At 40.6% G+C, this 14,933-nt stretch overlaps 1 protein-coding gene across 1 annotated transcript in view; it reads right to left on the bottom strand.

The window, feature by feature from the left end:
- Pkd2 (polycystic kidney disease 2 (autosomal dominant)) overlaps positions 1-14,933 on the bottom strand; it is a 39,619-nt gene that overhangs the window by 24,486 nt on the left and 200 nt on the right. The window contains exons 2-3 of the mRNA XM_013029847.1: positions 14,437-14,933; positions 7,020-7,133 (exon numbers count right to left, since the gene is read on the bottom strand). The exon at positions 14,437-14,933 is cut by the window's right edge and continues 18 nt beyond it. Coding sequence (XP_012885301.1) covers positions 7,020-7,133; positions 14,437-14,933 — 611 coding nt within the window. The remainder of the gene's footprint in view (positions 1-7,019; positions 7,134-14,436) is intronic.

Genomic DNA, 14,933 nt, shown 5'->3' with positions numbered 1-14,933 from the left:
TCTGTACAGTATTTTCACACACACACACACACACACACACACACACACAAAGTATGTTTTTCATCTTATCTAGTATATAAATTCTAATCCTTAGAACAGAACAGTACAGAAAATATTCTCCCCTCTAACAAGAGAAAAGTAAAAGTGGAAATTTAACAGGTAAGTATATAAGAAAGGTAAAATGAGATCATGGAAATTTAATGAAGACATGAAAAGAATGACAAGATTTTTAAACTATTAGTTAAAAATGGAGAAAAAGAGCAGTACCTTCAGAATTTCCATAAGAAACTTATTCAACATGAAAGGAATGAAAAAATATGTAAGAAACAAGCTATTTTTAAAAGAATTAACTACTATTGTAATCATCTGGCAAAAGAGAGGAGTACTGAGTGAAAAAGGCAATTTTATGTTGATAAAGCACACTAACACAATGATCTATCAAAAATTCTTTTCTGTGGAATAAGAAACAATCAAGATATATTAAAAAAATGCATTACATAATATGTGGAGAACTCTTAAAGGTACACAGAAAGAGAAGGAGTTACCGAAGTCAGAAGGAAGTTTCTAGTATGCCAAATGCAGTGTGACTAAATGGTAGAAGGGGAGAAAAAGCCCACAAGATTTTTTTTTTTAATTTTATGCCATTTTTTATTTTTTTGGGGGGGTCCAGTCGTAGGGCCTGAACTCTGGGCCTGGGTGCTGTCCCTGAGCTCTTCAGCTCAAGACTAGCACTCTACCACTTGAGCCACAGCGGCACTTCCAGCTTTTTTCTTTTTGCTTATGTGGTGCTGAGGAATCGAACCCAGGGCCTCATGCATGCAAGGCAAGCGCTCTACCACTAAGCCACCTTCCCAGCCCAAAAGCCCACAAGATTTGCTAATGGAGAGATCCCTAGCAATCCTGACAGGGCCTTTCAGGAGGTAGAAGACAGCCTACAGAATCAATGAGAGTGTTCATGACCAAGTCATTAAAATCCCCATGTACATTAATGGTTTTAACTCAAATCTCAAAAATAGAATAGTACATAAAAGCTGAGATGGAAATCTTTAAGGCACAGAAGCTATTGACATTGACAATGTTGAACTAATTGTTTAACTTTAGAAATAAGAGGAAATAGATATTAACATTTACATTACCAAAAGACAAAAAACATGTAAAGTCATGTTCAAAGTCCTTTCTATCTATCTTCTTTTTTATTATTGTAATAGTCAATTTTTGCCTGGTTAGTTGTCAGAAAGGACAAGTTTTCAAGTCAAAGGCTTTAGCAACTATTTCCCATGGATTAAGATGTGTGACCTTAGCTGCAGGTGTTTGTTGTGTAAAGCTAAGCAGATGTTTGTCACTGGATGTGGAATTTAGCTCCCCTCTGCCATGATCTAAAACAGATCTTTCCTTCAATGACTCTTGTTATCAGCCACCCAATCTGTGAATTCACTGACAATTATTTTTAGACTAGCATCTTTAAAAGCTTTCCTTCCTCTTTCTCTTTTTTTTCTATTTTAGACTTCAAGACAATACCTCTTTTGAAAGTAAACAATGGAGATACATAGATTTCTTATTAAAAGGAGAAGTCTCCTCCTACCTTAGAACATACCATACTGTGTTATGATTTTGTTATTTATTTCTTCAGTTTCATTACTTGTTTGCACATCAGTGTCTTGACAGTGACTTTCCCACACAAGTGATATTTTTATTTAAAAATGTTACAATATTAATCCTTTATGAAATGTACTCCTTACATTGCTCTGCTTTTTTTTTTATCAGTCATGGGGCCTAAACTCTGGGCCTGGGTACAGTCCCTCAGCTCTTCAGCTCAAGGCAAGCGCTCTACCACTTGAGCCACAATGCCACTTCCTGCTTTTTCTGCTTATGTGGTGCTGAGGAATTGAACCCAGGGCCTCATGCATGCAAGGCAAGCACTCTACCACTGATCTACTTTCCCAGCCTTTTAGTACTGCCTATTTCTTTGGCCTACAGAGGTAAAATCCATTTCTGTAATATTCATTAGACTGTTTTAGTGATTTCTTATTAATGTGCTTACACTGAGTAGTTTTAGAATGAGTGGGGAATATAAAAAAGATTTTTATTGTAGTTTCACCAAACACTGTCCATTGCATTTTTCTTGTTTCAAATATCTTCTAAAATACTCACCAGTTTCTTAAACATCAGCATGTACTATTTCTGTTTATAATGGCAAACCCTTCATATTAGTCAGTACTTTGATGGTGAATTCATAGCAATCTCAGAGTTTAAATATGAACAAATTTTGAATTAGAGGGAAAGTTGGATTGCTTAATTCACGTATTATTTCCATCCTCTTGGTGAAATAGATTGATTTAAGGCAGAAGAAAAGAACTAACATAGGTAAGATGAAAAAAGCAGCTCTTAGTTGGCATTGAGAAAATCCAGTACAGTCTGGGCCCAACTGGCTATTATCTGTGGTTCGTAGAACGCATTGATAATTATTTCAGGGGAAGATTTACTTCTTATAGCTATTGTATAACAGATACAATAATGTATTATTTCTAGTCTTATATTATTTCTCGTTTTTACAACGATAGTTGACAATAAATACCTTACAAATGAGGAAACAATGCTCAAAAAGATTAAATAACTGGTTCAAATTTACCTAATAAGTGAGTTGGTGGAGCTGTGATTTGAATTCAGATCTAATTAAAAAAAAAAGTCTACACTTTTCCACCTATGTCAAGCTGCATTCCTGAACTCTTAACTACCTGATACCAACAGTTTCCAGTTGGAAGTATGGCTCAAGTGGTTCAAAACTTGCCTAGCAAATGCAAAGACTCTTGAGTTCAAATTCTAGTATTAAAAAAAAAAGCTTCTTGTATGTAATTATATAAAACATTAATAAGATTAATTATATTATCTCATATTATCTCCTTTGTACACACAAATGTGAGTTTGATTTTTTTGGTCACGTGATACTGATAGCTGGCAAAATTTTGGAACTAATAATTAAAAGCATGATTATTAAGCAACTGGGAAAGAACTCAATCACTTGGAACTAATAAGGAGTGAACTATGTCTGGTTGTCCTTACCTACTTGTGTGTCTGTGTATGCTGGTCCTTGGGCTTGGGTACTGTCTCTGAGCTTTTATGCTCAAGGATAGTGCTCTACCACTTGAACCACAGCTCCACTTCTGGCTTTTTGATGTTTAATTGGAAGTAAGAGTCTCATGTACTTCCCTGCCCAAGATCGCGGTATCCTGAGCAGCTAGTATTATAGGCCACCAGTGTCTGGCTCTTATCTACTTTTGAATTTGAAAATGTTTTTTTAATAATTGAAAAGAATTTATTTTAAATCTCTGATCATAAATGTATAAGAAATATGTTAAGTAAAGTTTCTGATTGCGAAGAATAGACATTTTAAGAATTCTTTGACCAAGTTAGTGACTATACCAGTGTGATTTCAGTTGGTATGAGGTCATTCTGTTATTTCTCTTTTGGAGATTAAAAAACTGGAGTTTCTGGAGGCACAATAGCTTTATAAAGTTAGTAAATACCAGAGTTGTCTGAATTTAGAGGCTATTTTTTAAACCAGATTGACATGCAGTAGACAGAATCAGAAATAGTTGGTTTCTGATTATCATATAGTTTGCTTTTCTCTTTCTCATTCTTTTTCTTTCTCTTTTCATTTCCTTCCTTCCTTCCTTTTCTTTTTTCTTTTTTGTACAAAAATAGTAGTTACTCAGCCAGGCATTTGAAAGTCTTTTCCTATGAGCTTGCTTCATAACATTGAGCTAGATAACATAATGAAGTAAACTCTACCCAATGGGCTAGATTAACAAACTGATGTTCTTAGTGTCTTTTTTGACTTGGTAATTTACAAGGGTAAGGACACAGATGATATCTCTGTTGACAGTGTGAGTCTGAGAGAACTAGCTGATAGGGGAGATGATGAACCCACATTTAGAATAATTCCCACCGATAAGAATTATGAGTAGATCCTAATGAAATGACATTTAAGCAAAGCAAAAGGGAAGACCTCCAGCATGAGCCAGGAAAATAGATGGAAATACTGCTTTCCATCACGGGGCCAGAGTCTCAGGCTTATGCACAAGACGAGGCAGTCTCCCCAGTCTGGCTAAAGTAGCATTCAACAGTGAAGTATCTGGATGATGAAGCTCACTACCCTGCACTGCCACCATGAGGGGCTCCAATGAGCAGAACGCATGCGTGAGAAGTTTCCATTGTATGAGTTATCCAATATCAGGATCCAATCACAGCATCACCAACTAAATGAACTGGAAGGTTCATCCTAGGGAAGACTGAGGGGAGAACGGACATCTCAAAGCAAACTTCCAAAGGGCAGAAGTGGAAGAGACATGGAGAGGCACTTGAAATTAGTGTGCTAGAGGCAGACTGTGAGGAAGGACATTTTATCCTAGCCACCTAAAAAAGAAATGATTTCCACAAAGTTGTTCTTTTAAACTTGGGACTTACTCAACAAGGGGAGCAATCCCTGGGGAGGGAGATTGTGGGAGAGAAAGGGGGTACTCATTGGAGGTCTAACTGTGCAACTATTAAGATCCTTTGTAACCAGAGATGCTACAAAACCAAGTATTTTTTAAAATAAAATATATATGTACTATTAGAGGAAAGACGTAATTAGTATGAAAAATAGAACAAAAAACTATAAACATTCTAAGTGGGCAAGAAAACACATTTGTTTTGTGACTTCAAGTAGGCTTCTTAAGAAACTCTAAAATTTCAGTGTAATTCTCTGGCCTAGTTTCCAAACAACTGAAAACATCGAAACTTCTTTGAGTATGGCTTGAAAGCTCTGCTTTAGCGGAATTAGACAAACTTTAATTAAAAGAAAATATAATACTTGATAATTCTCAGGTTCAGGCACTTTGGGCAACCAGTGAAATTTAAGATATAATTTATCAGGGCAACCTATTTTTCCTATGAAATATATCGGCATATGTAATGTTTGAAAAAAGTTAGTAATTCTAATCAACTTATTTAAGACCAGTATAATATGTAGGCATCATTTCTATGCTAATATTCCACCTTTTTTTTTTTTTTGCCAGTCCTGAAGCTTGAACTTTGGGCCTGGGCACTGTCTCTGAGCTCTTTTATACAAGACTACCACTTGAGCCACAGAACCACCTCCAGCTTTTTCTGTAATTAATTGGAGATAAGAATCTCATGGAGGGCTGGGAAGGTGGCTCAGTGGTAGAGCACTTGCCTTGCATGCCTGAGGCCCTGGGTTCGATTCCTCAGCACCACATAAGCAAAAAGAAAGAAGCCGGAAGTGGCGCTGTGGCTCAAGTGGTAGAGCGCTAGCCTTGAGCTGAAGAGCTGAGGGACAGTGCCCAGGCCCAGAGTTCAGGCCCCACGACTGGACCAAAAAAAAAAAAAAGAAGAAAGTAAGTATGTCCTATCCTATGAGGAGTCTAACAAAGTCACAAACTCATAGAAACAATGGTTCCCCAGGGAGAAGGAGGCAGGAGAGGTAGGTGTTAGTCAATGGATATAAAACCAAACAATCTCACACAGACACTCTCAATACCTCCCTCAAATATAAAACCCAGTGAAATGCTGGGAACTGAAAACTAAACAAGCAGGGCTAGTAATCACACTTGAAGGAAAACAAGTAGCTGTGAAGTCTGCATCATTCTGAATACTTAGAAAAATAATAGTGTAATTGGACTTTCAAATGGGTAAATTTGAGGATATGTGCATTATATCTCAATGAAACTCTTTCCCCCTCAAAAAATGCATCATGACTTGTTTTTCTTTAAGAAGTAATGTTATCTTTAAAAGCATGAGATATTCTTTCCTAAAGTTTTTAGACATTCCTTCTAAAAAAAACTCAGAAAATTACTAAGTAAAAACCACGGTGATATTATTCATGAATACATAGTTTTTAGCTGAAATAAACTCTTTTTAAAACTTTCGTTTCCATTTGAATAGGCAAAGTCTCATAAAAATGTAAACAGAAGCCATGTACTGCTAAAGCTCATTTAGAAAGTTACTAGTACTAGGAAAAACCACTGTGAGGGTATAAACAGATACTCAAACATTATTATTAATAACAAACTTAAACGTTTCACATTTTATGTTCAACTTAAAAATCTTTTTTTCATAAATCCAGTAAATTAAAAAACTGTCTTTAAGTTTACAGAATTTAGGCAGTAAAATCAATAAAAATTCAAAAACTACTGATTAACTTCAGATACTCTCTATATACAAAAAAGGGGATTCTTTCCAAAGGTGCTATTAATTTTTTAACATTTTTATGTGCAAATATGGCAATGTTCTTCCCAGAGAAGTTTTGTAAAGATCTAGGGTCATAAATCTGCTTCTTTGTCCTTATGTAGGGCTTTTAGTGAGCAAGAAAGAAATACTCTCTTCATAGATACATCTTTCCCCTGTGACTTTCTAAACTTGGCAGGCTTTTTTGATTGTTGTTATTGTTGTTGCTTGTGCTGGTCCTGGTGCTTGAACTCAGGGCCTGAGTGCTGTCTGAGCTTTCTTGCTCAAGGCTAGCACTCCACCAGTGAGCTTCAATCTGAGATCCTAAAATCTCAGCTCCCTAAGTAGCTAGGATTATAGGCTTGAGCTACTTGCCCGTGGCAAATTGTTTGGAGACAGTTCAGGTTAACACTTCCTTAATCTAATGAACAATGCAGTCAAGTCACACTGCTGCTTCCCTGGAGGAATACGAGAAAATGGATACGAGAAAAGACTAACTTCTCCTTCCTTTCAGTTCCATTTGGTTGGCTCTTAATGAAAACCTTGCTTGGAGCCTCACGGGTTTATACTGTAGACCTTTCCTCCTAAATGACCTAAATGTCAGCAGAGGAACAGTCACATTGAGGAAGAGGAGAATAAGAAAGACATGGGTGGTGATACAAGTTTCCTGTAGAGTAAATGCCCAGAAGTTATTGAAGGTTGGAAGAAATAACTAATGAGAATGAAGGTATTAACATAACATAGCCAAACATTTCCAAAAGGTGTCCATTAGTAGAAAGAATGGGTCTACTTACAAATACACAAGACTATGAGAAAAAGAAGGTACGTGACCAGTTCCCGTAGAACACTTTTAAGGTATTTCTCTCGGTTAATGCTGCTTTCCTCCATGAGTCTTGTTCCCCAGAGACCTTTAAAATAATAATGAAAAATGATGTCATTTATTAAAGAAATTTCATGAATGGCAAAAGGAAAACATGAAGTAAATAGTATAATTGATAAAATAAGTTCTCATATACAAAAATGAATGTATATGCATATACATATATGTATGTGAGAAAATTGAATGCAACTAAGTAACTAGTTTAACTTATTCATTTTCTTTTGCTCAAGGCTGGTACTGTATCACTTGAACCACACCTCTACTTCCTACTTTTGCTGGTTAAATGAAGATAGAATATCTTAGATTTATCTGTCCAGGCTGGTTTTGAACTTCTATCCTTAAAACAGCAGTCTCCTGTGTATCTTGGATTACAGGCGAGAGCTACCAGCATCCAGCTTTAACTGATTCTTTAAAGGCCAATTGATGCATACTCTTCAAACTAAAATTAACAGCTCATCCATCTTTCTTCCCTCTTTGGGAAAATAGTAAAATCAGCAACCACATTCTATATTTTAGCAGACAGATGGAAAAAGTGTTGGGCTGGCTTAGCAAAGATGACCTAACCCTACATAATCTGGCTGGAGAGTTACCGCAGATTTGAATCCAGCCAGCAGACACGATGGCTGTCCAAGACCCTGGTAATGAATAGTGCGGTCAAGTCACACTGGAGGAACCATAATGGATTCCAGAAAAGACAAACTTCTCCTTTTTTACAGTTACATTTGGTTGGCTGTTAATAGAGCCTTGCAGGTTTATTCTACAGACCTTTCCTCCTAAATGACCGAGTTTCAAACACCTAAGCCACAACCAACCCACATGGAGAAAAGAGGAAAGCAATATAGATAGAACTTTTCACTTCAGAGAAATGACTTCATCATTAGTGTTAATGTCTTTTTTTAAAGTCTTATAATAATAGTGGTTCTACTTTTGCTTCCCTTTCTTTCTTTCCAGCATCTGAACTCAAAGACATTGTTACACATCATAGGAACACAAACTTATGACCAGGTCTGCATCTGCCAAGATCTGGTAGTTGTCAAGAGAATTACTCATTCAGAAGAAATGCAGCAAGCAGAATGTTTGCTCGCTGAAATGCTCTCATCCTGAAGAATCATTACAAATTCAGATGACATGGAAAATTACAACTCAGGAGCGGCAGGCAACGATCAGGCTCAGTAGCCTTGGATTCAAGCACACCAGCACTTGAGTGAATTTCTTTTATGGAAATCAAGCCTAACAGACACAAAAGTAGAGATCACTAGTCTCTTTACCATAAGAAAGATTTCTTTTACTACTAGGTCAGTGATTTTATTCTTTCCAATTGTGTATGGACAACCATGAAATAAGGAAATAGGCATGCTTCTGATTTGTGGTATTCACAAATATTGCGTAGCCCTTAAAGCAACCACACTTGTACAGATTTTACTTAAGTTAAACTTGCAATGGCTGAAGGTAATTTAATATGGCCAGTGAATGAGACATTCACTTTTTCTAAGTTATTCTATTTACCTCCTCAAATACTAAAGAGCTTTAAATTTTTCCCATTGTGTATGTATAGTCTTAGGAAACAGGGACTCCTTTAAATTCTGATGGGTGAGAAATGACTGAATCCACAAATAGGAAAAATAACTTGCTTGTAGCCAACTACTTCCTGTGTTTAGCAGAGCTAATAAGGTAAGAACAGTTAAGAATGGAGCTAGCCTAGCACCAGTGGCTCACACTTGTAATCCTAGCTAGTTAGGAGGCTGAGATCTGAGGACTGCAGTATGAAGCCAGGCTGAGTGGGAAAGTCTGTGAGACTCTTTCCTCCAAGTAACCGCCAAAAAGCCAGAAGTAAAGCTGTGCCTCAAGTGATTAAGAGGTCCAGCCTTGAGTGAAAAAAGCTAAGGGACAGTGCTGTGGCCTTGAGATCAGGTCCCAGAGCTCTTGGCCAAAATGGTGGCATCTCACCACAGAAGACTACCATGAAAATTTCCATTTTCTTCCCCTTTTATTTGTTACTGGCATCAAACTAGAATTTGGGAGTTCACCACAGAATAGGTCTTTCTATTATCCCCCCACATGGGGTTGATGCTATAATTCTGACAGCTGTCTTTAATCTCACTCCCTACCATTCCAGCTCACAAGGGTTTGTAGCCTCCTCACCCCACCCTAACTTGATTAACACTATCCTGACCCAATTTCTCATCTGCCAGCATCTCCACTTCACCTCATCCTCTACACTCCTCAGACTGATGTGAACCTTCCTGCCTCCTACCTGAAGCCTCTCCTGGCTCCAAATACCTAAGTACCAATGTCATAACATGCATTTCAAGTTCGCTTGGTCTTGCTCCAGGCTCTGAAATGTTCCCCTCCTTCTTCCAAATAGAGCTCATCATTGACTCCCTTGCGACTCCACTGAACTCCTCAAACAGACCTGATCCTCTCCTGCTTGGGTTGCTTCCTTACCCAGAACCTGCCACTGCAATTATTTACCAACATCTATTTCACCTATAAAATTAGGCATCGGAAAGTTAAAAACCTGTATACCTGGACAGTGTGGGTGAGGCGATGCAGTAGGGGGCCGCCCTGTGCACTGGAGGGTGGTGAGGACCTTTCTTGATCTTTACTCAGTAGATATCAGAAGCATTTGCCTTCCACCCTGAGTTGTGCAAACCAAAAATATGGGTACTGCCAAGTGTCGCCTGAAGGGCAAAACCTACCCCCTGCTTAGGATAATTCTCTGCTAGTGATGAAATAACACTTAATTCTGAAGCCTAAACAGGCGAACTACCTGGTAACTAGTGGCTCCTTGTAATCCTAGCTACTCAAGAGACTTAGGTCTGAAGATAGTGGTTAGAAGCCATCCTGGACAGGAAAGTCCATGAGACTCTTATCTCCAATTATCCAGCAAAAAGCCAGAAGTGGAGCTGTGGCTCAAGTGGTAGAGTGCCAACCTTGAGTGAAAAAAATCTAAGGGACATCACTGAGGTCCTGAGTTCAAGCCCTAGCCCTGGCACATTAGGCACACAGACACACACACACACACACACATAGAGACAGACAGACACACACACACACACAAACACAGAGCTCAGGATGCTGAGATCTGAGAATCCCAGTTCAATGCCAGCAGCCCAGGCAGACAAATCTGAGGGACTAGTATCTCAATTAACTAGCAAACAGCAGGAAGGGGAGGTGTGGCACAACTAGTAGAGCACTAGCATTGTGCATGAGGCTCTGAGTTCAAGTCCCATTACTGGTATACACACACACACACACACACACACACACACACACACACACACACACAAAGGTGAATGTGCTCCCTGTTAGACATCAAAAGGCAGAGAAAATATAAGTTAAACAGAATTGCAAGACAATGAGTAAGTTTGTGTTGACAGTCACTTATCACATACCAATAGCACAACAATTTCAATGTCAATGTTTGATTATTTTAAGAAAGGAAAAGTAGATCTACTATTGCACTTGAGCCCTAGCTATAATGTGACAGAGGTTGCTAGCTATCAATCCCATTTTCCCCTGTAAGACATGTACATACATAATACTTTCCACTGTTCCTTGCAGGGCTTCTTGATTATATGGTGAAGAACTTCACCAATGAAGCATGAGTAGAAGAGATGTGGGCCAGATGGGGTTCAATTGTAAAGTGTTTGTCTAGCAAGGATAAGGCCTTGGATTCAATCCTTAACACTGGAAGAAACAAATATAAAGACAAGGGCAGTGGCAAGTCTTCTTCCAGCTTCCTGTGACAACTTGGAAAACCAGCCTTGCCTAAGCACACAATAACAAGTCAATTTTCTGGGAAAGCCAAAGAGGAAAGAAGCTCCTGTCTACAAATGCCCACACAGAGGAGAGTGGTTACTAACCTGGAATCCCTCTTTGAAGTGTTAAGAGAAGAGATGAACTTCTTCAGGGCATTAACTTCAGACAATTTGATAGAACAAAGATGAATGCCACAAATTTACTTTTCTACTAAAAAGTTTGATGATGATGATGATGATGACTGATCATAATTAAACAAGATTGTTGGGACGACTTTAAGTCTGAGGCAACTTCAATTTTCTCCAGGCCTTTTAGCACCTCCTCCTGGCTATCTTTCACCCAGTCTTCCTGATTTAGTGTCTCTTTCTACAGACTCTCCTTGGCACCATGCTACTGACTTACCCTCTCTCCCTGTGCTCTGTTCTTGCTCAGAAACCTTCCCAGCTTCTTAATAGTTAGGGATATCATCTTAATTCTTTGGTTAGATGTACTGTATCCCACAACTGGGCCTCTTCTTTCTTGAATATTTTACTTCCATCCAGAAGACAGATCTTTTCTGTCTAAGGAACAGAAAGACCATTTACTGTCCACTTGGGACTCGTGTCACAACCCTAGGATGCTAAAGCTTAGAAGGGGACTGTGAAGATTAAGTTCAATTCCTTGATTTTATAAGTGAATTGCTGAGGCCCAGGAAGTTTAAGTGGAGTTACATAAAGTCAGAAAAGCAGGAGAAATCTAGGAAAGCACCTGATCAATCCAGACCTCAATCTCCCTTACCTTTAAGACTTGCAAAAGCTATTTTCTGTTCTAATCCTAAGGCATTGTTTACAGTTTATACACTATTCCATCACTTGTAATCCAAGAGGGAAAATAACCATAGCATATTCATAGCTATTTATTTTACATTTCTGGGTTCTGTCCATCAGGAAATAACAATTACTCTCCTAATTTTTTTCAAAGCTGCTAGTAAAATGCTACCTTCGTGAGAGGTGCTAAATAGTTAATGAATGTTGCTTAGCTAGTGATTAAGAAGAAGGCCAACTTCATTTTTCTGTCACAGAATATGCAAAATAAAATTTAAAATTTGTCTAAACTGAAAATTTCCCAAGCCTCTTCTCCTAGATTGTCATTATAGGTATTATTGGTATTTTTACATTTCTGGTTTATTAGCAAGGATATTAAAAAGGAAACAGAGGGTGAGGCACAGAGACAAGGAGACACAGAAGCTGAGGCCCTAGGAAGAGATGAGGGGCTTCTATTTCCTCCAGGGTTCCCAACCACCAGAAACCATGAGTTCAGCCAGCCCCAAGCTCCATTGGTAAGGGCTGACTACAGGTTTTTAAGACTATAAAGAGGGGCTGGGAAGGTGGCTCAGTGGTAGAGTGCTTGCCCTGGGTTCGATTCCTCAGCACCATATAAGCAGAAAAAGTGGTGCTGTGGCTCAACTGGTAGAGCGCTAGTCTTGAGCTGAAGAGCTCAGGGACACAGCGCCCAGGCCCAGAGTTCAAGCCCCATGACTGACAAAAAAAAAAAGAAAGAAGAAAATACGTATTTCATCTCATTATATTCTATTATTGAGCTAGTCAATCAAGTATTCTATCAATTACTTACTGAGATAAAAAAAGATCTTGTGAGTTAACATTGTTTACTAACTTACAAGAAATTATGGGAAGGGATGTGAAGGGTAAACAAAGGAGGAGGCTGCAATGCTTGGTAAGAAATGTACGCATTATCCTGCCCATGTAATTGTAACTCCTCTGTACAGCATGTTCACAAATAAAATAAAATTAAAAAAAAAAGAAATTATATTTCAGTGACTACTTTTTTAAAAGCATGATAAATATTTATATGGCAGTATTATAGATCAGAACTCAGGGCCTAGGGCAGGTGCAGCTCTAGACTGCACCTTCTGTCTGGCTGTTTGCTAGTTAATTGGAGGTATTGAGGACCTTCCTGCCCCAAGTGGCCTTCAATATCCATCCTCTAGGTATTAGTCTACTGAGGAGTAGAGTTACAGGTGTGAGCCATAGATAACCACCATATTTTTTTAGGGGGGGGTGTCAGTTGAGGCTTGAACTTAGGGCCTGAGTGCTGTCCCTCTGCTTTTTTGCTCAAAGCTGGCTCTCTACTACTACTTAAGCCACAGCACCACTTGCAGTTTTTTGTTGTTTCTTTGTTGTGGTTAATTGGAGATAAGAGTCGTAAATTTTCCTGCCCTGATTGGCTTCAAATCTCTATCTTCAGATCTCAGCCTCCTAAGTGGCTAAGATTACAGGCAGGAGCCACCAGTACTCAGCACATAATTTGTATTAGTACAGTTAGGGGTCCTATGAAGTATTTGTGTAGTCAGGTTAACAAAAAGAGGAGCTTTTGTTTTCTACCACCATGCCCTGAACCAGATTAACAAAAACATGAATGTGACAAAAGTACCAAACGTCTTTTTATAATTTATGCAGCACTTATAATATAGCAGACTTGTTACCCATTTCACTTAATTCTCCCAAGAAACAAGTCAAATACTAAATATTATGATTATCTCTTATTCTTTTTAACAGTTACAAATTTTAAGAACCAGAAAAGATTAAATATAGCTATTTATTGCTCAAGGTCACACAGTGATATGGGATTTGAATGTAGGCCTGACCAATCTTTCTCATGCTGCTACTATATCACTGGGATAGCTTTTCATGTCATTCGAAACTGAACCAAGGAGGGAGGGAGGGAGGGAGGGAGGGAGGGAGGGAGGGCGGGCAGAAAGAAAATCAGAAAGACAGAAAGCAAGCAACCACACACATCACCAGATTAGCATTGATAACCCAATTTAGTCCCTCCCACAACTGGATAACACCATTAGCTGCAGAGGATTCCTGGCAGGACAGGAGGACAGGCAGCACGGGCTCCAGAGGAACAAACTGAGAGCCACATAAACTTCATTTTGCTTTTTTGGAGAGGTGGGGAGGCGGGGGGGGGGGCGGTGGTCTTGGGACTTGAGCTTAGGGCGCTGTTCCTGGGCTTTTTTTTTTTTTTTTAATCAAGGATGGCACGGCTCTATCACTTAGCCACACAGAGCTCCACAGCAGCTGTTGTTGTTCGGTAGTTAATTGGAGATGAGAGACTCACTGACTTTCCTGCCAAGGCAGGCTTCAAACTTCAATCCTCAGATCTCAGCCTCCTGACAGCTAGGATTACAGGCGCGGGGCACTAGCGCCCGGGTACACTTTTCTGTTTGCTTTGGTGATATTCAGCAAACATGCAGTTGCGACCGCAGTCAGTAGTACTGGCAGCAACATTCCATTTACTTCGCAGAAGTAAAATACAGTTGACGTAGCCTAAAGAGAGGGAGGTACCCATCAACTCTGCACCCACACCGTCACCGCGAAATTCCGAACCGGGTACCGGAAATGGAGTGGAATTGGCAGAAGTGGGGACTGCGCTTCCCAGGGAGGCGGGCCCGCGCAGGGGCCGCGAGGAGGAGCCGCGCTGGACCGCGCGACCCAACTCGGGCGCGGGTCCGACCCACCTCCCGCAGGTCCGGTGTGTGCATCAGCCCGGGCGGAGCGCGCTCTTACCTCGCAGCCCGCGAACCAGCCTCTCGGCCCAGGCCACTCGGGGCGGCTGCCCATCCAGCGGGAGGTGGCGGTGCCGCGGGTCCCCGCCGCCGGCCGGGCTGGGACACGGTGGGGCCTGGTCCTCTCGCCGGTGCCGCCTCCCACTTGCCGGGCCCGCGCCGTGGTAGCCCCCCAGTCCCCGGCCGCGGGCGCCCGAGGAGCTCACCGCCGAGGAGGCGGCCGATCTCCGGCTGCCCGGGCGCCACTCCACATCCATCTCCACCACCATTCCTCCTTCCTCCCCTTCCACCTCGTCGTCTTCGTCGTCCTCCTCAGCCTCGAAGCCCGGGTTGTCGCGGCTCCACGCCTGCCTGGAGCAGGACGAGAGCGGCGGGGAAGGAGAGGCCGACGCTCCCGCCGGGGGGTCCCGCGCCGCAGCCTGCCGGATGCGCTCCATCTCGATCTCCAGGCCCCGCTGCGGCTCCCGGAGGCCGCCCGGGGCGCCCAGGCCGGTGCCC

Source organism: Dipodomys ordii, unplaced genomic scaffold, assembly GCF_000151885.1.
Source record: "Dipodomys ordii isolate 6190 unplaced genomic scaffold, Dord_2.0 Scaffold123, whole genome shotgun sequence".
In the NCBI taxonomy this organism is placed as follows: Eukaryota; Metazoa; Chordata; class Mammalia; order Rodentia; family Heteromyidae; genus Dipodomys; species Dipodomys ordii.
Note: the sequence above shows the minus strand (reverse complement) of the source record. Positions and strands in the feature narration are given on the sequence as shown.